This window comes from Alosa alosa, chromosome 24 (assembly GCF_017589495.1).
Source record: "Alosa alosa isolate M-15738 ecotype Scorff River chromosome 24, AALO_Geno_1.1, whole genome shotgun sequence".
NCBI classification, from domain to species: Eukaryota; Metazoa; Chordata; class Actinopteri; order Clupeiformes; family Clupeidae; genus Alosa; species Alosa alosa.
The window spans coordinates 633457-659486 of NC_063212.1; the positions used below are offsets into that span (position 1 = coordinate 633457).

The window sequence follows — 26030 nt, forward strand, 5'->3', positions numbered from 1 at the left end:
ACATTGCGCTATTAGATTGTTGTCGTCGGCCGGAGAGGAGAAAATTAAATAAGTTATCCACAACAAATCAACGAGTGGTTGGGCCTCACAACGCACTCAACTTTTTAAGATCTGAAGTCAGTCATGATTGGTGAAATTGTTGTCAATTTTGGCGCAGTACAACAAACAAACCTATCACATTTCTGTGCGCATACAGGCAGGTACACACACGCACGTAGGCCTAGGCTACACCGCATGCGCCTCAGAAAGACACTAGAATGACACAGCAATTATGATAGCCTGTAACAATGAAAATGTTTTGGGATGTGTGTATCTTCACTTAATAGTATCTGGGGAGATTGTAGGCTAAAAGTGTGTAAATGCTCAACATACGAAATAATTACAGGAGTCATTTTATTCAGTCAGATAATAATATAGTCAGTGCATAATAATAGTAGCCTATAGTTTTGTGCACAACCTCGTCCTTGCTGGTTTGGAGGTGGTCACCAGTGGGTGTGTGTCTGTGTTTTAATAGCCTTTGTCTTCAAATAATGCTATGAGTAGACTCAGTGTCCAACTTACAGTGTTATTCTAGCTTGCCTTAAAAAGTTATGGTTTGCAGGTGTTATAGCTTACAGTTATTATTATCATGTAATATTGGTGAAACATTGCTTTCCCGAAATGGATGATAAATGTGCGCATATATCCTCTGGTATGTCGTGTGCCTCAGCATATCGTATAAATAATCATGGTGGGCCGCCATGGCCTAAAATGCCCTTTTTTGGCCATTTTTTGGTCCCAGTCCAGCTCTGCAACCACTACACTTCCTCCTGTAGCCTTATAGTCACTTATACAATTGCGTTTTAAATACACAAAACCGGATGGAGACACTTGCTCTCTTGCACTCGCTGGCGGTCCCACACGCAAATTTAATACCACCTAAGACATCCCAGACAATTTAAGACGTTTTTAGGCATTAAAAACCGAAAGTTGTTTTTCAGACTTTTTAAGACTTTTTAAGGATCCGCGGGAACCCTGTCATAAGTTGACTGGGGAACTAGGAAGTTCCCACGACAAAGTTCCCACTAGGAATTTCTGACAAGGAAATTCTGATTTCCGACTAGAAATTTCCCACTAGGCATAATTCGTAACTCGTAAGTCGTAACTCGAAAGTAAGTTGTAAGTCGTAACTCAGAAGGCGTAAAGCGGAAGTTGTAACTCATAAAAAGAAAGTCGTATCTCATAAGTTGACTGGGGAACTAGGGAGTTCTTAGGACGAGGTTCCCACTAGGAAGTGTAGACTAGGAACTAGGACTTCCAACTTGGAATTTCCGAATTCCGACTAGAAATTTCCCACTAGGCGTAATACGTAACTCAGAAGTCGTAACTCGAAAGTAATGCTGCTTTCGAGATGTCTCGTAAATCATCGTACACTCACCCGTACAACATGTACCAATGAGTGGCTTTAGGAACGCCTTTCTCTCGAGCCACGAGGGGCATTAGCAGGAGGCTAGTCATTGTTATTGTTTTGTGCTACATGTAGCCTCTAGCTAAACGGCTGGAAAACAAATTGTTACATTGTATTGCAGGCACAGCATGCATGAATTGGTGACCGGATTGAAGCAGCAATGTAATCTAGTGTGTAAGAGCATTACATCAACTTTAACATGACCAACACAGTACATATGCAAAAAAATACATGTCATCTCATCTCAACTATGGGCGCAGCCATGTTTGTTGTAAGATCGTGCGTCCACCGAGGGTACCCTCAAGTACTCCGAGGTACACGGCGATGCCTACCCAAAATACCGCAAAGAAAGCTGGGTAATTTACAGTTTCTAACTCGGCCGGTGGATTTACGAGACAAATAGAAAGCACGGTTTTTTACACTTTCCAACTCGGGCGGCGGATTTACGAGACATCTCGAAAGCAGCATAAGGCTTCTACATACTCGCCATTCCCGACCTGTAGCGCGAAGTTTGAAATGTAGTTGCTGGATGGACTGTACTCTTAGTGTTTCTCTTAACTTAACATCAACCTCTGTGTGCTGTTTTCTTTTCTTCACCTGCCCCTTTATAATGACAAGGTCATACTTGAACAGGCTATCCGCTTAGCATCGTGACCATGCTGCGCACATTTTTTCAAAACTGCTGCATTGAAGTTAACTCTGCTAAGATCTTATCACAACATAGTAGGCTACATTGAAGAGACTAAACTAAGTTAAGTCATGCAATCAAGCAGTATCTCAAAGCTAACGTTAGAATACTGTTTGGATGTCGAATTTAGCATGCTTAGCCTACTTACAGCTGCTTGTCAATTTTGTTAAAGGACTCATTTTATTGACTCTGACACTGAATGTTTGCAAAATCCCGATGCAAATGGAAAAGTGTTTTCCAAAATTCAAAAGTGCTTGTCCCAAGGAGAAGTACGAACCTTTATTTTAACTATGTAGAAAACGTTATGAATTGCATCCACACATCAGCAGCCTTTAAACTGTGTTACAATTGCAAGGGTTCCCTCACGAAGTGGCACTCCCCCCACCCACCACCCCCCGTTGTCCAAGTCAGCTACCGACACAAAGTGAATCCAATTCTGTGGGAAACACTGAAGTTTCCCTTTAATTTTAACACTGGATAAGGTTGTAACTCATGTGATGAGATTTGCTCCAACTGCACAACACAGGTCCCACTTTTTGGTCCAGTGAATAGCATTCAGCATTTGGCTATCAGGCCAAAAGAATATGCCCAATAGCTTTCAGCATATGGCTTGAATATGCACAAGGGCTGTGGAAAATCTTCATAATAATACAGTTATATTTAGTCAATGCATTATTCAATTAAAAAACATCAATGTGATAGATAAGCAGTGGCTCCTGTTCCTCCTGAATGAAAGCTCCGAATGTAAAATAGGTTACCTCCATATACCCGCAGGTACAAAACTAACTGAAATGGTGGTACATGTTTATCTACTAAACCCCTCTTCTACTGAATATATTGACACCAGACATAATTTCCCATCTTCCTCTCTGTCTCTGTCCTTGTATCCTTGTATGGGTCATAGAAAAAAAGCTGAAAGGTGGTACATGTTGAATATATTCCTCCCTCTTCCTCTCTGTCTCAGGACATTAGTGACATGTAGAGTAGTGATGTTTTTATTCCAGTAGGTGGATTACTGTTAAGAGATAAGCTATAGATTATATGAACACACCTGTTGCTTTGGGTATAATAGCGTGCACTGTAGTGGAAGTATCGGTTAGTCAGGTGTGCACCTCTCTACACATGAAGTAATGGTGAAATACACGGTGACAGTAACTACTGGAGATAAGGTGTGGCATGGCACATTTGACCACATCTTCATCACCCTCTATGGAACGGAGGGAAAGAGTGAGCGCAAGAAACTCAATGAAGCACCGGAGATGAGCAATGGTGTGGTAAGGACAAAGAGACCTCAATGGGGTAGAATAACTTTGAATATTGTTTTCAATACAGTGCCAGTTGTATTGCAAATGCATTTTGTGATCATTTTAATAAGATTAAAAGTTTGAAAATGTACTTGCTGTATGGACTGTAATCTTAGTGTTTCTCTGAGACAAAAACCATAGAGAAGAGATAAAACCATAGGGAAACCATGCTGCCTACTACTTGTCAAAGTTTAGAACACTGTACAGTTATCACTTTGAGCAAATTTGAATTTATGGCTATATGATGACAGCATTAGTTCAAAGGTCTGTGTAACGGCTCCTACACACAGCTGCGTTCTGTCAACGCATGCCAGTGGGTGTTCCTGACGGTAGCTATGCAAATGACTTGAAGTAAAACCGAAATGTGATTGGTTGGTGCCGTCCGTAGATAGGCTTGATTGGCCGGTGCGTCTGTCGGTGCAGCAACAGCTGAACTTCTCAACGCGAGTGGCGGGAGAAACGCGATGCAACGGACCCACAATTCAGTTCGGCAACGGATGACGTGAGCCCATGTAAAGTGAATGGCATGCGTCTCCAGCAACGTAACGCACGCGGCTGTGTGTAGGGGCCGTAAACCAGACATCGCACACAGAGGCTGATGCTTAAGTCATGTTAAAATATGCTGAAACAGTGTACAAGGCCTGAAATAGACTGAACTGAGACAAGTTTCGGGCTTAGCCCATGCCTAGTGTTCAAAGGATGGTATTTACTCATCCTTAATATTCAGTTTGAAACTGAAACTGTATTTTACTTTACTTTAAGTTACTGTACTTACTGATGTTAAGTTACTGTAATGTTAGGATTATTTAACAATAACTTAAGTTATTTACTTAACATTAACCTCTGTGTGCTGTTTTCTTTTTTCACCTGCCCCTTCCTTTATAATGACATGGTCATACTTGCATAGAGTATAGGCCTACTTGTCAAAGGAGGTAGACCTGATTTGCATAGAAGAACCATAATATTTGTATATTAAGACTCATTATTAAAATTAGTATATTAATAGTCTTGTGCTAATACTTATGAGTGAGGTTTATGTAATTGACTTAATTGAACCAACGCCAATGTAAAATGCTTTTGTTTAATTGATTTCTGAAAACTCATTTAAATGTGAAAATCCTGTTTGCTATACTGTATGGAACAAAATTTACCAGAACCAACACTGAGTGTAGTGTTAGACCCGTGTGTGTACTGACTATGCTGCCCTCGTACTGCGTCACCAGCAGGCAGAACTAGACAGCTAGATAACACTTTGTCAAAAGCTCCAAATAAATCCAAGGACTGAAGTTTCCAACAATCTTTTGATACGTTTATATATCTTTTTCTTTTGTTTTCTCTTTTTTTGTGTAAAACTGTAAAATACAGAAAATACATATAAGTTTCACATCACATTACATATGAAATTCAAGTAAGCTATGTTGCTAACCACATAGCTTCAGCACATACAGATCGCTAGCAAATAGCGTTTACAACATGACTCGTGACCAACGAGAGCTAGCATAAATTAGCTAACTAAAGTATGCACAAAACATATATCTAAGTTACAGAAGTATGAAAACTAAAGATATATGACGAGGAATATTACTCTAACACAAATCATCTACTTACAGACAAATAATGTCCAAAGCTCAAACGTAAAATGGAAAATAGCTGGCACCGTGTTCATCCCATAGACTGTTCTACAGTCAATGTTCTGCCTTCCATAAGAATGCATCCTTTTTTGTATGTGATTACCCTATTTCTCATTCCTTTGTGTTATGCTGCCACCTTCTGGTCTTTTGGGGCAACTGTTTAGTAGTTAAGTAGGCCTACTACTTCCTGTTAACTTCCTGTTAACTTCCTGTTTCACGTTTCAGTCCATAGACATAATATGCATAGACGCCGCATCGACCACTACTCCTTACTAGCGCTGACGAGATTTGGAGCCGCCATCTTGGACCGGTCATCCACTCCACTCAGTGTAATCTGTTTGGCCTGTGAGATGAGCTGTCAGCGCATAATTAATCATATCTCACTGAATACCGAACAGATTCTCACTCGGTTTTTTGCTGCAAAGGTCATACATGTAGCTATGATACAGGACACATGATTTAGCGTATTTTAATATTCATAGTGGGTTTAACAGTAATAGAATATTCTGATATATGATATAAAGTGACCTGACGTCCGATATCAAAACTGGGAACATAATCCATGTTTGACAGCATAGACAAAACTAGTTTGATACAAGTTTAATGAGTTAAATATAGTTCACAGTTGACAGAAAAGTTCCATCAACAGCATTATTCACAGAAAGGTTCTATAAACATTTAAGTGAGATCAGTGCCATTCAGACATCTGAGGGGTATTCCAAGTAGGCCTATGTGGTTTTAGTGACAAACTTGGGTAAATTGACAGAATAAGTTGTAAACCTTCCAGTAGAAAAGCTGTATACAGGAAACATGGTTGTGTGTATTTTAATATTCATAGTTGGCTTAATAGTAATAGAATATTCTCATATATGATATATTATAAAGTGATGACATCCAATATAAACACTGGGAACATAACTAATCCAGGTTTGACAGCATAGACAGAAACTGGTTTGATACAAGTTTTAATGGGTTAAATTGACAGAAAAAATCCATTAACATTTTCAGTTCAGTGCCATCAAAAATAAAGTTTGATGAACAGACATTGGTGTGGCATAAGTAAATGAAATGGAGTAACTGGGTTCAATATCAACAGCATTTGTTAGACAAGTTCCATAAATATTGTAAAGTGCAAGTTTGTAGGTTTGTTTCTGATCCTTAAAAAACAGACATTGGTTTGGCATAGTAAGTGTAACTTCATCAATTCAAGACAAAAAGGTGACTTGTCACTTGTACAGTGTCAATGGGTTCATCAACAGCATCTGTTATTTACAGTTCACAGAAAGCTTTCAGCCCCAATGAAGAGATTAAATAAATAAGAATTAAGAAACATTTTAGAAACTGCTAAGATCAGCCCGTTCATTGCAATCAGTAAAGAATCGGGAGTGTCTTCACAGGCTCAGTGAGACAGAGGTTACTGTCATGCAGTTGGTTCTATGATTTCGATAACTGGTGCATGTAATTTTGTATGTTCCCACCTTGCTAAAATTGCTTGGGTACACTTTGGCTAAGAAAAAAATGCTTCAGACAGCAGGTGGGCAAATAAGATAGCAGTACATAGTGAAACTGGGTAAACTCCCTAAAAGAGGACCAAGTCAACCAGACGATGGGGAAATGGGACACAGAGTGGTGAATGCAGGTGATGAAGGTGGAGCTCATAAATCAAATATTCAGTCACAGTGTAGCAGATGCCCTCCAATACTGCAATGAAGAGCTGCACCTTCCTCAGTTCCAGGGATGTGAGGAGACTATTCAGTTCATTCACAGTCTCCTTGAGCAAGGCAGTTGTTCTGGGGAGATAAAATAAATAAATGAATAAAATGAATAAAGGAATTTGAGAGGCATCTTATTCTTGTTAGGGTAAATGACATGTGAATAATACAGTGTTGGGCAAGCTACTTAGACATTGTAGTGAGCTAAACTATCAGTTACTCTGCTATGAATAAAACACTACACAATACTACCACCCAGTCAAATGTATTATTAACACAAACACAGCAGTAGGCTAGTTCTCTACATAGGAAGCTACTTTAAATTGTGCCAATTACACATGACAAGAAAAGTGTAGCTTGTGTGGCTAAACCACTTGATAAATAAAGAAGTTAAGCTATTGAAAAGTTACTTTATTCAGAAAAATAGTGAAGCTACCAACACGCTTAGGCTACAAGTAGCAGCTAGCGATTGCCCAATAATAATAGGCTACAGTCTGTGCCACTTGTGTAAAATTAAGCCAGCCAAATCTAGTATGATTTATTTCTACAATAGCCTTTTTTGTGTCAGTTGTAATCTAAGTCAGTGTTATGGAATATGACTTATTAAGTCTCAGTTCATAGCCAGGTGAACACCGAAACAAACAGCCTAGCTAGCTGGCTACGATTCTCATACAGTAAGATCAAAGATCCTTGCTCCTTCTCAACTCTCTGGTAATATTCTATTCACAAAATACAACCATTAGTACGGTAATGTTAAATCTTACTTGAGAAAAGTAAATCCCCCGAGCCCTGTTTGCGATGGTTCGTCGATTTGAGCAGGAACATGCTGCACAGTACTGGCATCTTGTGTCTTCTGCTGCAACGCAACGAGGAGTATGACCGGTCCAAGATGGCGGCCGCATTTCTCGTTTCCAGCAGCCAATGCGGCGTCTATGTATATTATGTCTATGTTTCAGTCGACCAGGAGTTCAGAGCATAGACAGTAAAAGAAATGGACGAACAGACTCCGTCGTTTTCAATGGGAGGGCACTGTTCTACAGTCTATGGTTCATCCGTGTTAAAACTCCTCAGAGAATGTCTAATAAGGGGAGAACTGCCACTCTCGGAAAACTTCCGGTTTCTGAACTGGTTGCAGTTCCTTCTGTGGTTCCACATGAGGGCGTTCGTCCACGAGTGCAGAATGCATGGAGGTCTATGGAGCTGTACCCCTCAAAATCCACTTTTCTCGGGATATCATTTTTTTTTTTTTTTCAAGTAATTTGAGTATTGTATTGAAAGGGGAGGCAAAGAAAATACACTTGGTTGAGTATTATATTTTTAAAGTCACTTAATTGTTCTAAAAAGCCTTTAAAATGTGTCAATGACGTCATTCATTAACACAATGCTAGCGTGTTATGTGCAACAACGACCCAACCTGTAAGAAATCAAAAGGACATAAGTACTCGTTCATTCAACTTTTGACCTATAACCCATGTTGAAGTTATACAAACTACAATCAAATCTGAGATTTGTCAACGACAATCAGGTGAAAGAGACAAATTTAGACGTCTAGCTCCATTGACTCCCATTCATTCTGCACTCATGGCGATCGCCCCCAGTGGAACTCTGGTGGAACTGCATCCAAAATTCGGTACAATGGGACTTAATACGGAGTGGCAAGGCTCTCCGTAGACGGGCTCTGTACTGTCTATGCTCTGAACTCCTGGTCGACTGAAACGTGAAACAGGAAGTTAACAGGAAGTAAAAGTAGTACTTAACTACTAAACAGTTGCCCCAAAAGACCAGAAGGTGGCAGCATAACACAAAGGAATGAGAAATAGGGTAATCACATACAAAAAAGGATGCATTCTTATGGAAGGCAGAACACTGACTGTATGTCTTCTAACATTAGGCATTGAAAAGTGAGTTATTTGGCCTAAAGCATGTCATGCTAAGTGGATGTTTGATTTTTTTCTGTCGTTGTCATTGTTACGTGGCAGGAAAAGGAGTACACTGTGGAGTGCCCTGCCAAGCTGGGTAAGGTGATCTTGATTAGCTTGGACAAGGAGCAGTATCTCTTTTTGCCAGATCAAGACTGGTACTGTCTAACGGTGAAAGTGCATACGCCTGAAAACGAAACACTACATTTCCCATGCTACTCATGGGTCAAGGAAAGACAGATCTTACATGTTCGAGAGGGGAAAGGTAAGTTATATCGTATTGTACTGTATATGGCTTCAGGTGAGCTGTGTTTTTATGAGATGCTTCCTGATTAATTACATACTGACTAATAGATGCTAGCAAAAATGCAAGTATCCAGTAAGAAGTGATCTTCTGTAATGAGGCAATGTGGATAATAGGTGCACGTGTGTGTGTGTGTGTGTCTACCTTCTGCCAGCATTGACTTTGAAGAATGAAATTCCTGCCCTTATGGGACACAGGTTGGAAGAACTAGAGCTTCGAAAACAACAATTTGAGTATGTGCAGTATACTTCTTTGTACGAATGAATGTGCGTGTGTGTGTGTGTGTGCATGTGTGTGTTTACTCTGTTGGCATGTCTTTATGTATGCCTCAGGTGGAAAGAGCTGATGGAGGGTCTCCCCCACTGCTTGGCATTAGAGGACCCGAAGGCGCTCCCTGCTGAGTTCCGCTACTCCCTTGACAAGCGTCTGGACTTGGAGTTCACCACTAGGATCACGTGAGACACCTCCCTTTTAACCCTTGTAAGGTGTCCAGGTCTGTGGGACCCATTTTCAATGTTTGCTAAAAAGAAAACAATATGCTATTTATTATTATTATTTCTTCTAACTCAAACTCTTTGGCCTTGGCTCATTTTCTGTGAAGAACATAAAAAAAAAATTCAATGGATAAATTGTCTACTCCACCCCCACTCTTGCAACTTTTGTGTATGCTTGTATGTGCGTGCCTGTTTGTGTGTGCCTGTGCTGTGTGTGTGTGCTTGTGTGTGCGTGTGTGTGTCTAATTGTGTGGATTTGTGTGTTTGTGGATGTGTGTGTGTGTGCATTTGGTGTGTGTATGTCAATTTGTCTCCATCTCCTATAGAGCCTGACCAATATGGGATTTTGAAGGCTGATAACCTACCGATATCAATATTTGAGTTATTCAAAAACGTATAACCGATATATCGGTTATCGGTTATCAATGAACATTGAATATTATAATACATTAGCCTTTAATAAATGTGCGTAGAAATTTATGGCTGCATGTGACATTTTTTACAGATCAAAATAATAAGCCTAACAGCAATTTTGAGTTAAGGCTATATGTTTATTATTAAATTGTTAATTGAAGACAAACCATTTTGTGAAATGATGCATCATCATATGAAATTATTAACGATGTGACTTAAAAACAGTCTCTGGTAGGCAGCATATTATGTGACATCGCTCTCGCTCCAATTGTCAGTTTATTGCACATAATTTTTTTGTCGTTTTGAATAGACAAAGCATGTTTGTTGGCGTGTTGTTGCAAATGTTGGCGTGTAGTCCGCGGAATCATTTTATGCAAGCAAACTGCATACAGGGAGCCTTAATTGTTGATGTCGGACATGATAATCATCCAAACAGTGCTGCTAAAACTTCGCTACCCCCTCAGTCTGGTCCCACGCGCTGTGCAGTGTGAGGGGTAGGCCTAGTAGAGTGGAGAAAGCCAATGTGTGCTGCTTTTACTGATATATTTATCTACACTGGGCCTGCTGTGTCTGTGCATCTCTGAGTGTGTCTGTGTGACTGTGTGTCTGTATGTGTGCGTGTCTGAGTGTAGGTTTCTTAGTGCGGGAAGGTTGTCTTTCTGCACCTGCTATTCCCACACACAGTTACAGTCACAGTTACATAGAAATCTTGTTTCTATTTTTTTACTTTTTTTATAATGGAATTTCCTAATTTTCTCACAAAAACGAAAAATGATCATATGATCATAAATGTGATCTCACCAGGGGTAGGCTAAATGGCAAATATGAACCATAAATGATGTCTATATCATTGGTAATTGAGTTAAAGTAAACATCTGTTTCACTAGTTCGCCCTTCTATATGATTGCTTCAGCTAGACTAGAATGTATGGGAGAAGTGCGTGTTTGGCAAGGTAGCTGTCCGTGGTCCTGGAGTGCCTGGAGCGGACATCGCGATAGAGTGATGACCGCTTGCACCCCCCGTGTAAGGAGGAGTAAGGAGTAACAGGGCAGTTGATTTCGCGAACGTCGGAGCGTGTGACGTATGGAATAGGAGGTCGGCTTAAATAGGCCTACCCTGCGGCGGAGTTAATTGCTGTCAATCATCCCGAAGGCTCCTCCCGAACTTTGTTTAGAAAAACATCATTAAGTATTTTTACATAAATTGTTATGGCTGTATTGATTTAAAAGCCTAATAATGTGGTGGGTCCAAGAAATCTGGAACCTAAACGACATACAGAACTACCATCATTACTGAATCATTATCACACTGAGTGGAGTTATAAGATGCAGTAATACTTCAGATTACAGTACTGTATAGGCAGTGAACTATGTTGAATTCATCCGTTATCTGCCTACCGAGAGATCTCTTGTCTGTGTTCTCACACTTGCAGGATGGCTGAACTCAAGATGAAATTCCTGGCCACCAGCAAGAAGCCGTGGGGCAAACTGGATGATATAAAACAGGTCTTCTGGTTCTACAAGACCCAACTATTTGGTAGAACCTATTTCTTAATATGGTTATTATTCTCAAATAACATATATTATTTGCATACAAATAATGGGACTTACTGCTGAAAATTTTCCGCAGTACAATTTTCTGCATGTTATTCTTCCTCTGAATGTGACGTGTTGTAATACTATTGCAAGTATTGTAAGAATCTACCAGTGATGTAATACACTGTTATACACAATATACATTTGTGCATCCTTCCAGACTATGTGACCCAGCACTGGAAAGACGATGAGTTCTTCGGGTTCCAGCTTCTCAATGGTGCCAATCCAATGATGATCCAATGCTGCAAGGTGCTTCCAAAAAAGTTTGCAGTCACTGAGGAGATGGTGACACCATTTTTGGAAGATAAGCTGCCAGTGGAAATACAGGTATATTGTTAATGAAATAAAGGTACACAGCTAGCCAGAGTATTTAAGAAAATAAGGATTTAGGTATATTGGGTTTATTGACTAAAAACAGAAGTGGCCATTTGTGTGCTTGTCTGAGTAGAGTGGCAATATCTTCCTTTGTGACTATTCCCGACTGGCTGAGGTGCCCCCAAATGTCATCAACATGCGACTTCAGTACGTCCCAGCACCCTTCTGCCTGCTGTTCAAAAATAAGCTGAACAGGCTGTTACCTATCGCCATCCAGGTATACATGGGCATATGGGAGGGTAGCCTGGGCACACAATAAACAATTCATCTCTGAATGAAAGAGAACAGATATCAAGACAGAACAGTGTAATTCCGATTCATCTGAGAATATATTTGGAGAATTCTGGGAGATTCTGGTAGTTTACTGAGAAAGTGTATCCAAAATACATTGTCTAGGTAAAGAATCTCCATTGTCAGTTGTCAGTGTGTTGTAGTTTAAATTGAGTGGTTTACACTCAATTGAGTGGTTTACACTCAATTGGGTTGATTCTGATTTCAGCTCCAGCAGGAGCCTGGTGAAAAAAACCCGGTGTTCCTGCCCAATGATGAAGAGGCCTGGCTACTGGCCAAGACGCATGTTCGGGCTGCTGACTTCATCGAGCACCAGTTCAACTTCCATTTGCTACGCACACACCTTCTGGCAGAGGCCTACATCCTCGCAATGCTCCGTAATCTGCCCTCAGCTCACCCCATCTACAAGGTATCCCTCCTCCTCAAGCAAACTAGAGGCTACACTTACAGGTCTAGGTTGAGATAATCCAACATTATCACTTGCGTGTCCGACATCATTCTTTGCTCTGCAGCTGCTGATTCCACACATGCGTTTCACACTCTATGCCAACACTCTTGGCCGAGAGAAACTAATCTCTGAGAAGGGAGCCATCAGTATGGTAAGACTCTACATGTGTGACACTAGTTGAAACACTGTGCTTAAAATTGGAAGGGAAGACTGTTTATTTGTTTGATTTTGTCACCTTACTTTATGTAGAACTTTACAGCACTGGTTATCCATCTCCACCACACTCCCTCCTCCTCCCCCTCTCTCAGTACACATCCACAGGTAGCACTGGCATGGTGGAGGTGATGAGGAGAGCCATGCATGCTCTGAAGTACAGCTCCCTCTGTCTGCCAGACGACATCATTGAACGCGGCCTGGACAAGGTGCCCAAGTACTACTACCGAGACGATGGTCTGCTGGTGTGGGGTGCCCTCAGCAAGTAAGGGCTTGGAGTGAGAGATCAGAATGAGAATTTTATATCACTTAGATCCAATCATCACTGAAGGTCAAATGTTGCCTGCACCTTTAACCCTCAGAACTGGCGCAGAAATTACTAACTTTAATAGTTAGTACCCTCGTTGTCCAGAGGTGTCACTGGTGTCTATTGAAAGGGGAGGGTTCAGGAATTACGCTAAACTAAGTGGTCTTCCGATCCATTAAGTAGAACCAACTTTATCGTCAATTTTAAAACATGTATTTTTACCGCGACCGGAATGTCAAAGACGAAAAGAAATATAACGGTGGGGAAAAAACTCACGAAACATATCGAAACATTTTATCATTATTTTATCATTATTTTTTACCATCAAACCAACCAGGAAGTAAACTGAAATGACTATGGGACGTTTGGAGGGATATCTATAAGGGGAGGGATAACTATAATAGTAAAAATGTCAATGGTATTTATTTCCGAATAAGTGTGTGTATGATTTCAATTAGTAAAAAAAGTTTAATGTATTTGTGTTCTTTGCCAATCATTTCTTTAAAAATAAATAAAATAAAATAAATACATAAATAAAATAAAATAAAAAAAATAAATACATATTTTGATATTGCTTAGGTTGTGCTGAAAAAAAGGATATAAGATAGTCAGTATTGCACTTTCCTGAATCCTCTTTAAAGTCATTAAAATAGTAATGCAAAAACCTGCAAAAAATGGCTGGAGTTAATAAACTAAATTAAGGGTTAATATGTCTGTTGGGATACAGGTTTACCTTCATTCCAACACAACGTGTTAGTTGTAACATGTGCCCTTTTACAATAAATAGAAACGTATGAAATGGAATCTGGGATTTCTTCTTCACCACATTGCTCTTGTGCTTTATACAGTTTTAAGCTCAGTGGGGCTGCAACATGCATACATCTCCATTTCAGTGTAATGGCATCACCTGGCTCAGTTCAGATGTGTTGTCTCATGAAAGTGCGTGTTTATGTTTTATGTGTGTAGGTATGTGGAGGCCGTTATAGCTGTGTTCTACCCTTCTGACATGGACGTTCTAGTAGATGAGGAACTGCAGCACTGGATCTCAGACATCTACAAACATGGCTTCCTGGAGAAGGCCAGCACTGGTGAGATAAACAGAGAGATAGAAAAAGGAATGAGAGGGAGAAAGAAATGAAGTAGCCTACCAGAGTGGGAGGAAAAACATAGAAAAGACAGAAAAAAAGAGACTGAAAGATGTGCAATTAAGAGGAGGAAGAGGTAATGGACAAGGCCAGAGCAATAGACAATTAGAAGCAGGTAAATATGGAAGGGCAAGATCAAAGCCAGCAACTTTGAAGGACAAAACAGGGTCCATAAGTGAAGCACTCCATTAGCGGAGTGTAAAAATAGTTTTGGAGGACTGGTCTATTTTTTTCGAATGTCATTTAGATCTAACCCACTCATCACTGTCTTAGGTATCCCCAATTCTTTCAAATCAACCAAAGAGGTCACCAAGTTTATCACTATGGTGATCTTTACCATGACGGCACAACACTCTGCTCTGAACAATGGAAATGTGAGTGATGTGTTCTTACACACATGCATTTACTCATGAGCACATCTCTAGAAAGAGCACACACACACTCTTACCCACTCAGTAAGACCGCTGCTCCTATCCTTTCTGGCAATTTCCACTCTTTTTCTGTCTTTTATTTTATTTAGAAGTTTTATTGAACAAAGATAGTGAAAGTAGCCAGTAAAGTGAACGGGCAAAAACTGAACAGCAAGTCACCTTGAAGGATTAAAACAAAATGGGAAGACCCAAGAAAATTTGTGGAAAATGTACTGAGCTTGAACAGAGGATTTCTACTTTTGGAATCAAGGATTGATGTTTTTCCATCAAAGACGGATGAACCACGAGAGTAGGGATCGACCGAAATGGATTTTTTAGTGCCGATACCGATACCGATTTTTTTCCATCAGCCTTAGCCGATGACCGATACAGGCTGCCGATTTTCTTGAGCCGATATTTGGAGCCGATACTGCTTTTATTTTGCTCCCTCAATTTACATCAAACAAATGACTAGTGTTGTCACGATACCAAAATTATGACTTCGATACGATACCTGCCATAAATATTGCGATGCTCGATACTAAAACGATACTACGGCGAAATCCTAAGATATCTGGAGAAGAAAGGACTCATACCTCCTCCAAGTGTATGGAGTCAATTGTGTTGAATTCAGTGCACTTTTGTAGTGTGCAGGTCAATTCTGGGTTCTAAACTTCTAAACTTCCTACATAATTATTATTATTTTTTTTTTATAGTCAGTAAAATAATAGGCCTACTTTGTGTGATTAAGTCCTTTATTGTTTGTTATAGTTCATTTACATTGTGTTGTGTTTTGGCAATAAAGTAGCTTTAAATAGCCAAACTAGGCTAGATCAAGATCAGTGTTAAAATCACTGAATGCTAGGCAGAGAGGCCTAATCTTTAGGCCATCTGATGTACAGTATACTTTGGTGGTATACTGTGGACTTTAATTAGCGGTCTACATGCCATGACAAATATTACCAGTAGTACTGACCGAACATGAAATAGATTGTTTACAAGTTATGGTAATGTTATTCTGGCGTGAACATTGCGCTTTCATCACGTTAGCACCCTTAGTCTAGGTCAGTTTTTAAAATAAATTAACCCTGAAGGCAAGTCATGTTAATTTTTGGCATACAACATTTTTAGGGGTTTTGAAGGGTGCTGAACTCAAATCTTCTGTATGCCAGGCTCAAAAATGTCCCATAATGCCTCAAAATGGAGAAATCCAATATGGCCACCGCCGCCAGGTCAAAATCGAATTAATCACTTATCTGTTGGACTGTACAAGGTAAAAACCTGAATGTAATGTGCTTTTATAGGTTTTCACATATAGGAAATTCAATGCCATGCTCAGATTTAAGATCAAGACTAGAGAAAATGCTTGAAATTAATGTACATGGTTAAAATTGTTGTCTCGGATAATGAATAATTCATGAAAAAAGGACCATAAAATAGGTTGATGGCTTTCTGAGGAATTTACTTGAAACATGTTTAGAAACAAATTTGATTACCATATTTTAACCAGAGACTTTCTAATGAGGAGACACAGCACTCAAAAAATCCTCCATAGAAATGCATGGGGCTAGTTTGTAACGCCACTATGGTCATTGTCTACACATATCTCACCCCTTCCTCGGTAAAACGTCGACATGTGAATACATTGAGCCAATCATGTGGTGTGATGTGAATACATTGAGCCAATCATATGGTGTGTTGTGAAGACGTTGTGCCAATCATGTGTTGTGAACTCGCTGCTGGAGCAAGATTCGTGTCGTGAAGCCTTGCGCAGCGCATTTCTGCCGAATAGGATGCCCGATGAGTGCCCAAAAAGTGTTGCGATATGGCCGCCGAGTGGAGGGACTTGCCTAAAAGGATTTTGTTTTAACTATCTATTTATATTATTTATCTGTATTGATCTATTTATCTGTATTTTAACTATTTATTTAATAATGCATATTTACCAATTTATTTAGTAATTAATCCATTCTATTCTATTCAATTCTTTAAACTTCTTGGTATGAAGAGGTAGGCTACACACTTAGGCTATCCTAATCATCCTCATCCTCCTCCTCTCCAGCAGTGTTCTGACAGCTGCTTAGACTGCTGCAGCTGTATGACTCCATGCATAACATGCCACTTTTCCTGCAACTACAGCGCAGGCTTAGACATCCAGCAACCACGGGAGGTGATCTCCTTACAAGCTTTTGGAATTGGTGAGAAATAGTAGCTGCGGCACAAACTGATCATCCACATTTGGATGGCCATGATAAGTGTGTGTTGTGTTTGGGCCACCAACATGCTTTCTAGGTAAGGGATGCCCCCTAGTCGTGCATGAATTGTTTTATTATGCCTATACACACAAGGGAAGCCCGTTGTCGCTTTTTCTCTCTGGTAAACGTCATGGGTTCTCCTGTTTCGAGGGGCCATCAAGAAAGATGTCAAGAGTAGCCAGGGGGCTTGGGGAGTCCTCAGCAGCCTCACTGTTTTCTCTTAGCACAAGGCCTGCAGTTCCCCAACCTGCTCCTCCTACCAGTCCGTGTGAGCTGGAGGAGAGCTGGAGGAAGATGAGTAGGCCATTGTGGACGTTGAGACCTTGTGCACAGCCCTGTGCAGCCAGCCCAGTGGGAGGTGAGCTGGCCCGTCTGTTTGAGGAGGTCGTTGGCAGGGCATCCAGGGCTCTTGATATTCCCCTTCCAGAGAAGCCCCTTGCCTCTGCGTCTAGGTTCCACACAGACATGACTGAGCGCCCAGTGGTGGCGCTCATTCCCCTCCTACCAGACTTTAGTGACTTGGTCTGTCGCCAATTTTCCTCCCCAACTACTTTTCGTAGGTGGTCTGGCCAGGCTAAGGTGCTTTCCAACATGCACGGCGAAGGGCTGATTGGTTGTGGCTCGCTCCCCCAGTGGATCCAGCTTTGGAGCCCCTCTTCTCCTCTCCCAACTCCCTCTTAGGTGGTCCCTCCTGCCTCAGTGCCAATGGCAGGACTATGGAGGCTCAGCTAGGTAAGCTGCATAGGTCCATAGCGATGCAAGTCCGCCTGGCTAACACAGCGGCCATTCTGTCCCTGAGCTCCAGTCAGCCTCTGTGTACCTCGCTGCAGTGTCTAAGGAGCAGGCAGTGGCATCGGGCCGCTCCTTGGCTCAGTTCTGGGTAGCTAGACGCCATCTCTGGCTGTCTCAATCTCAGCTCCAGCAGGCAGACAGAGAGCATCTTTTGAGAGTGCCGGTGGAGCCTGGGTCCATGTTCGGCCCACAGGCAACCACACTGTCGCAGCAGGCGCGTGACAGCCGCCGCTGTGCAGAAGAGGTGTCAGGGTCTCTTGGCAGGCGTGCCAGGGGCGCTAGGCGCCTTAGGGCATTCACGCCTCAGCCAACACCTACCTTGGGGCATCCGTCTTGGGGGCCGACTGATCTCAGGCAGCGGCTTCAGGCATCCCAGGGTCGGGGTACCCGCCCACAAGCTGGCCGGGGGGGCCAGCGTGCTAGTGGCCGTGGCCCCTCCAGGCGCCCTCGTCGTTCCTGACAATCTCCAGGCCAGCCAGCCTCACCTCTCAGCTCGATGCAGGAAGGCTTGGCTGGCCTTAGGAGCGGATCCATGGGTGCTCTCCACCATGACCCATGGTGGGCTCAGGATATTAAATTATCTAGACGACTTGCTCATCTGTGCAATGCCGCCTACACGTGGCCTTGCTGTTGAAGCACATTCAGGACTTGGGCTTGCGTCCCAATCCAAAAAAAAGCAGGCTCCAGCCTTCCCAAGTCACCACCATCCTGGGCATGGTCCTGGACTCCAGGAGGGCATCCGTGACTCTCACACGGCGAGACAGCAGTCTTTTCACAAGATGTCGCTCACGTTGCACTTCCAGGTGGAGTGGAAACTCTGCCTTCGCCTTTTGGGCCTTATGGTGGCAATGGTGCAGGTAGTCCCCCTTGCCCTCCTTCACATGCGCCCAGTCCAGAGGTGCCTGTTGAGCCTAGGCCTGTGCCCCCAAGGGCCCTCCCAGGCCAAGGTGACACCGAGAGGGGGAGTGCCACTGGTGATTTGTCACCGGGTCGTATTTACAGACGCATCCCCAGTAGGCTGTGGCACCGTTCTCGAAGGTCAGGGCATCAATGGTCTCTGGAAGGACCCTTGGCTATTCCAGCACATCAATGTCCTGGAGCTGAGGGCCGCTCTCCTCGCCCTCCGGCACTTTCTACCGTGGCTAAGTGGCCATGGTGATGGTGAGGAGCGACAGCACGTTGACTGCGGCCTACAACAGACAGAGGGGCTTGGGGTCTCCAGGTCTTTGCAGCCTGGCGACAGACCTGTGGCTCTGGGCTCATCCCCTGTTCAGCTCTCTCAGAGCAGTTCATGTGCCGGGGGCCTTGAATGCTGCGGCCGACATCTTGTCAAGAGGGGGCCCACATCCCGGAGAGTGAAGGCTCTAGTTAGCTTCTTCCTATTCACAAAAGCTAACTTGCTAACGTTTTTTTAGTTTCTTATAATATATGAATTATTCAGTTAGCCTATCCATAATCCTCACATAACAATCTTCACATGCTATTACAGATGTATTACATCGTCCTAAACAAATTGTTAGGATATTATGTTATAGTTTACCTGTTACTGCTGAGCATCATGTGAGAGGAGCGACATAATTCACAAGCGCCTCAGTGTATAGATAGAGGGTGTGGCCTCATTCAGGGTTACATATGGGTATTTGTGTGTGTAGGGGTAAGGGTAGGGGTGGGATGGGCAAACATGTCATCATAGCACACTGGACATCAAAAAAATAGGCTAAGGTACAATATTTCATTAGTAGGCAAATCTAGTAGTAACAGTTTTAAACATAGGCCTTTAGCTTAAGAGTTTCAAGCATTTTCTTCAAATACTAAATAAATAGTTAAGATACAGATAAATGAATAGATAGTTAAGATATGGTAATCAACCTTGCTTCTAAACATGTTTCAAGTAAATTCTTCAGAAAGCCATCAACCTGTTTCATGGTCACCTTTTTTCATGAATTATTCATTATCTGAGACAACAATTTTAACCAATTTACATTATTTCAAGCATTTTCTTTAGTCTTGATCTTTAATCTGAGCATGGTATTGAATTCCCTATATGTGAAAACCTATAAAAGCACATTACATTCAGGATTTTACCTTGTATAGTCCAAAAGATGAGTGATTAATTAGATTTTGACCTGGCGGCGGCGGCCATATTGGATTTCTCCATTTTGGGGCATTATGGGACATTTTTGAGCCTGACATACAGAAGATTTGAATTCAGCACCCTTCAAAACTCCTAAAAATGTTGTATGCCAAAAATTAACATGATTTGCCTTCGGGACTTTAAATAAGCAAATTTTCCAAAATCCTGCCTAGTCTACCTATGATTACAGCTCGTTATGTCTCGTCAAAATGATTACAGCTCGTTGTCTCGTCAAAATTCATTGATGAAGGAAGGTTCGCTTTATCCCAGAGAACCATACTCGTTTCACTTAGGCTAGACTAAAACATAAGAAAAGAACTTGGCACTAACCATGTAGTCGTGTTTTCTATAGCATATTCGTTAACCTGTCGCTCTTTGAACTCTTTAAAAATGTTGGGATATGTCTGCGAGGTGTTTAGCCAAGTTCCATGCGTAGCCTACTGCTTTTAAATGACTTTGAAACATATTTTACAAACGGGCCTCTGTGTACCTGATGGCCTGCCTTCACTATTCGCGATGTATCCGAAATAGTTGCAGATTTCATTGCACCTTTTGTTTAATCCACAAGGCCTAGAACTGTCGGCAAAGAACTATGTTGACGTTGGCTGCGCACTCACTCACTCACTCAGAGCTGCCTGCTTGACACGCCCACTTGCCTAGATGCGTGCAAGGAGCAGTGAGAGCAGCAGTTCACACAGATACAGAACGTTATTATTATGACCGCCGCGCAGCGAAGCGGTCATATAGGTTTAGTCAGATTTTTTTTTTTTTTTTTCGCATGCCCAAATTTCCGTCAATGATTCCCGGGACACTGAAAGACCGGGGTACACAAAACTTGGTGGGCATGTAACCCCACATGGATAGCATGGAACCATCGTTTTTCGTTTTGATCTGTAGCCCCACCGCTGGACTGGACCCCCCGAAAGGAGGGTAGGGCAGACACAGCTTTCTGTGAATATCTCGAAAACCGTAGGGTTTAGGAGGCCCATTTTTTTTGTATGTTGATCTCAAGGGGCCATGTCAACCCATTCCATAACCACTCATTTCATGTATAGCGCCACCTAGTTAAACACAAAAAAGTAAAAATGAGGTGTTTTAATTGAAGGTATCTGTGACCTAACATAGTCAAAACTGCACAAAATTGGAAGTGTAGGATCATTATGACACCTTCTGTATGCACACCAAGTTTTGTGGAATTCCGTTCATGGGGGGCCACACAATAAATTAATTTATGTTACTATACACCAACTGGCCTGTAGGTGGCCAGAGACAGTTTTCTGTGAATATCTCGAGAACAGTAGGGCCTAGGAGGTCCACCTTTTTTATGTATGTTGGTCTTAAGGGGGCATGTCAACTCATCCCATTACCACTTATTTCATGTATAGCCACCTAGTTAAAAAAAATTAAAAGCAAAAAATTAGGTGTTTTCATCACAATATCTCTGGCTGACAAGGTCAAAACTGCACGAAATTAAAAGTGTCGGATCATTATGACACTCTCCGAATGCATGCCAGGTTTTGTGTACTTTCGTTCATGGGGGGCCTTACAATAAACATTTAGTGACGTACACCAACAAGGATTCCCGGGACACTGAAAGACCGGGGTACACAAAACTTGGTGGGCATGTACCCCCACATGGATAGCATGCCATGTCAACATGCTGAAAAAGTGGAGTGATAGGCCGGAACCAGAGCTACAACCGCAGCGGGACGTGTCTGCAATGCTGATCCGAGCGGTCGAGGAGGAAGAAGAGTACAGTGAGCAGTACCTACCTGGCCGTGAGGGGGAGAGCAAGCTGGACCTGGGTCATCTGCCAGAGGATCATCATCGTGAGCTCTGTAACATCCTGCCTGAGGGCCTCTTCACAGAACGACCGGGACGAACTGAGCTGGTGGAGCACTGTATTGTGCTGAAGGACGAGGGGCCAGTGAGACAGCCATCCTACAGAGTTCCAGAGCGCCTGCTGCCTGTCCTAAAGGAGGAGCTGGATATGATGTTGGAGCTGGGAGTCATCGAGCCATCCTTCAGTGAGTGGAGCAGCCCCATCATCCTGGTTCCCAAGAAGGACAGAGGTCTGAGATTCTGCCTGGACTTCAGAAAGGTGAACACCCATGCAAAGTTCGACCCATACCCTATGCCAAGGGTTGATGACCTGGTCGAGTGCTTGGGTCCAAGGCCAAGTACCTGAGGCCAAGGCCAAGTACCTGAGCACCTTTGTAAAGGCTATTGGCAGGTGCCATTGGCTGAGGGCAGTAAGGAACTTACTGCCTTCAGGACACCGTTTGGGCACTTCCAGTTCGCCGTGCTCCCATTTGGCTTGCATGGAGCACCTGCAAGTTTCCAAAGGCTCATGGACAGAGTCCTCAGGGGGACGGAGGGCTTTGCGGCTGCTTACCTTGATGACATCATAATATACAGTTCCAGCTGGGGGCTGAAGGAGGCAGGCCTCACCATCCACCCAGACAAGTGTGCCTTGGCCAAGGAAGAGACCTCATACCTTGGCTATGTGCTGGGCCGAGGTGTCATCCGCCCGCAAGTGGGGAAGGTGGAGGCCATCATGGCCGCCGAACGCCCTACCACCAAGAAGCAGGTACGCTCCTTCTTGGGGTTGGTGGGTTGGTACAGACGCTTTATTCAGAACTTCTCTGAGAAGGCTGTTGTACTGACCGAGCTGACACGTAAATGTCAGCCAAACAAGGTTGAATGGACTGTGGAGTGTGAAATTGCTTTTAAAGACTTAAAAGACTCCTTATGCCAGGAGCCTGTACTCCTCAGTACGGACTTTGAAAAGCCTTTTACGGTTCAAACGGATGCTTCTGAGCATGGCCTGGGTGCTGTCCTTTTGCAGGGGGAAAATGGACAGCTCCAACCAGTGGCTTACATCAGCCGTAAGTTGCTGCCAAGGGAGCGCAACTATTCTACAGTAGAGAAGGAGTGCCTAGCCATCAAGTGGGCATTGGACTCTTTTAAATATTATTGTTGGGGTGCAGGTTTACCTTAGAGACTGACCACAGGGCTTTGTCTTGGCTGGGGCGGATGAGGGACTCTAACACCAGAATAACAAGATGGTTCTTGGCAATTCAGCCATTTGATTTTGAAGTCTTGTATCGAGCAGGGAGAATTAATTGTACGGCTGATTTTTTGTCTAGGATGCCACAGGGGGCATCTCCAGAAGGGGGGGGGAGTGTCACAGACTGAGCCGTGACCCGTGCGCAGTGCATAGCGCGCAGGTAGCCATCTACCGGCATATCGTGAGGGCAATTGTGGGTACGCGGTATTCCATTGAAAGGTTTGTTCACAACTCATTGTCATTTCCACATCTCATCTGTATTAACTCCATCTACATTCGACAAATGCAACTGTACACACTGGCCGTTAAAAACATTATCATTTATTTGTTAAGACTAACTACATCACCGTATTCAGTTTACTCACCACCATACCGCATCATACATTACTTCCTGCTGGGAAACCTGAGGGACTCTACCATTAGGGGTACAAGTAGAGGGGTTTCCCGGGTTGATGTTGGCCTGACCATTTTGACAGGGGTGTTTTGATGTTCTGTGGTTTAAGGTGAATTGTATGGGTTTATGAGTTGTTTTGGGGAAAGGCAATTATTTTGTATTTTTGTTTATTTTGTATTTGTTTCTTTGAATTATTATTTTGTAGTGACAAAATGTTTGGGGGTATAATTGATTTATGTTAGACAGTGGATGTGTCCAGTAGGTGGGGCTACAGCTGGTCTGTATTAGGCCCTATGGGCTCAGTCTTGGAGAGAGAAGCGTGAGAGTAATATGTCTTTTCGAATTGCTCAGGGTCTAGTGAGATATAGCCTGGTTAATTTCTGTGCCTATTTATTTTGGATTTTGATCAGTTTTTGTTTTCGTTTTTGAGTGTTATGACATGGTGATGATTTGCACATAATTTTAGAAAAGACAAAAAAAAAGAGAAAAGTAAAAAAATAACTTTTTGAAATCACTTGGCCTTCTCTGTCTACTCCGCCGCCGTCCATCCTGTTACATCAGAATTTAGTTTGCTTCCTGGTCCGGCCGATTGAACGCGCCCGCTGATTTGACGATACCAGGAAGCCATGGAATTTTCTTCCTACAGATACAGGTCTTGTTATAACCTCTCTGTACACTTTCAAAGTTTACAATACTTCCGTTTCTCTGTAGAAACCCTCACCACACTACCACAGAAGTGTAATTATATTTTAAGCATTGTTAGTGGTATAAAATTGCCCTGTTAGCGTCACTGTAAGCTCATTCAGTGATAATGCAAATAAACGGTCTTGCTCAAAACGCCACCAGTTAACATAATTTGTAGGTTGTTTCTACTCCGGAGTTATAATTTAATACTCCACGAGTGGGACTATCGAGCCCTGTGGTCGGGCATTTTGGCTCTGAAAGGAAACATACTTGTGCGTGTACACTCACAGTTTGGGACTAGGCTACTTCAAGAATCTCTAATAGTGCTGCTGTTCACTGGGTTCTTGACTAGTATCACTATCGCTGAGTAATCATTGGGGGCCAAGCAGCGAAGGCACCCATTGTGTTTGTTAAACGTCCCACATACTCGACGCACCCGACCAGTAGCGCGACAATGTAACCATTTATACTACAAGGGGTGGTCGCAAACACTAGTTGCAATATTCTCCTGAACAGAGGTGTCGCTGTTGTGAAAAGACTAACATTAACTACTTACACAGCAGAAGAAGCTGCAGTAAGAAACACCAGTAGCTAGCCTCTGTGATGGTACTTCAGACTTTGGTTGCTACTATTCACAACTACCATCATCATTATCATGTAGTTTCCAAGGTGTGTGCACAGGTAGATAGATAGATAGATAGATAGATGGATATATAGATAGGTACTTTAGTCATCCCGAGGGAAATTTTAATAATTTAAACAGTTTAGTTAGCTAGCTAGCTAGCTAGCAGCTGGCTGAGTTTGTGTAATTTCCTGAAGTGGAAAGATTTTGTTCAGGCCTTAATAGATATCCTTTGTTTGAAAATAAATCGTTTCTATTCTTTCCTCTTAATTCCATGTGTTGCAACTCTCACTGGTAACTTTGTTAACTTATCCAGCAAACTATTAAAAATTCACGACTGTAACAAAACACTGCAACTCGCTTTGCCCTCGAACCAGTCCATCTTCCTGTTTCCGCCTTGTCGCTTGGCCTGAAAAATGAGTGGTGCGCACCGCGCTACACGGCCAAAACCCTGGCGCGCCAGAGAGATCTACGTCATTTTGACGTCACATTGTCGCGCTACCAGTCGGGTGCGTCAGGTATGTAGAAGCCTTTAGTTTTCTTATTAAGTGTGCTTGCACAGTTTCACAGGTCACAAATTTGGTCCGAACTTCACAAAACTTGACGTACATGATCCTTGGAACTCGTGACTTCAATGTGAGGATGCACAAAAAAAAAAATTCTAAAATTTTACATCATTTGACAAATCCGACACAACTATTTTATATCACCATCTTCTCTAGTATTCCTGTTGCAACCCTGCCACAATGCATACCAAGATTTCACAGTTTCCACCCAGCCTTAACATGCTCATCATTTCAGTGTTCTGTCATGGGTTTGTATGGACTTATGAACTGATACAGCAAGGAGAACGGTAGATGTATAGCTGACATATTACAGTAATTTTCACATCCATGGTGTTCAAATCTAACTTATAATTATTGTTTAATGTCATTATGGGTCATTATGAGTATTATTAAAAATGTTACAAGCATGCAAATTCATATATTTACGGGAAAGTATGTATTATTGTTGTTTTGTTGTAAAGACATGCAAGGCATTCTGGGTCATGTAATAGACAAGCAGTTGTCGCCAGAGTTTAACTGCATCTCCATACTCATGAATATGAATAGGTGTTTCTGTAAGCCTAGGGACAATACAAAACAGCCATCTCTGTTACAAGAATGAGCTGGCAATCGCTCACTGAAGAGGGAAACTATCGATAAAAAAGGTTGTTTACTCCAGAGCATCAATGGTTTGCCCCTAAAGCTAGACGATAAAATGAGCAGGAACTGTAACTGGAATTGGCAAGAGAGTTCAGAGCAGTTGTCAACTAAAACTACTTGTTGATATCTGGTAAAGTTAATGCCACTGTTATGCCTATTATTATTATTACTGCGTGG

At 42.3% G+C, this 26030-nt stretch overlaps 1 protein-coding gene across 1 annotated transcript in view; it reads left to right on the plus strand.

Moving 5' to 3' along the window:
* Nucleotides 1-3265: 3265 nt before the first annotated feature.
* The window catches only part of LOC125289908 (hydroperoxide isomerase ALOXE3-like), a 35190-nt gene continuing 12425 nt past the window's right edge, over nucleotides 3266-26030 (plus strand). Inside the window, exons 1-11 of the mRNA XM_048237014.1 lie at nucleotides 3266-3409; nucleotides 8762-8988; nucleotides 9338-9460; nucleotides 11346-11449; nucleotides 11669-11835; nucleotides 11957-12100; nucleotides 12383-12583; nucleotides 12687-12773; nucleotides 12931-13100; nucleotides 14109-14230; nucleotides 14561-14661. Of these exons, the coding sequence (XP_048092971.1) occupies nucleotides 3266-3409; nucleotides 8762-8988; nucleotides 9338-9460; nucleotides 11346-11449; nucleotides 11669-11835; nucleotides 11957-12100; nucleotides 12383-12583; nucleotides 12687-12773; nucleotides 12931-13100; nucleotides 14109-14230; nucleotides 14561-14661 (1590 nt within the window). The remainder of the gene's footprint in view (nucleotides 3410-8761; nucleotides 8989-9337; nucleotides 9461-11345; nucleotides 11450-11668; nucleotides 11836-11956; nucleotides 12101-12382; nucleotides 12584-12686; nucleotides 12774-12930; nucleotides 13101-14108; nucleotides 14231-14560; nucleotides 14662-26030) is intronic.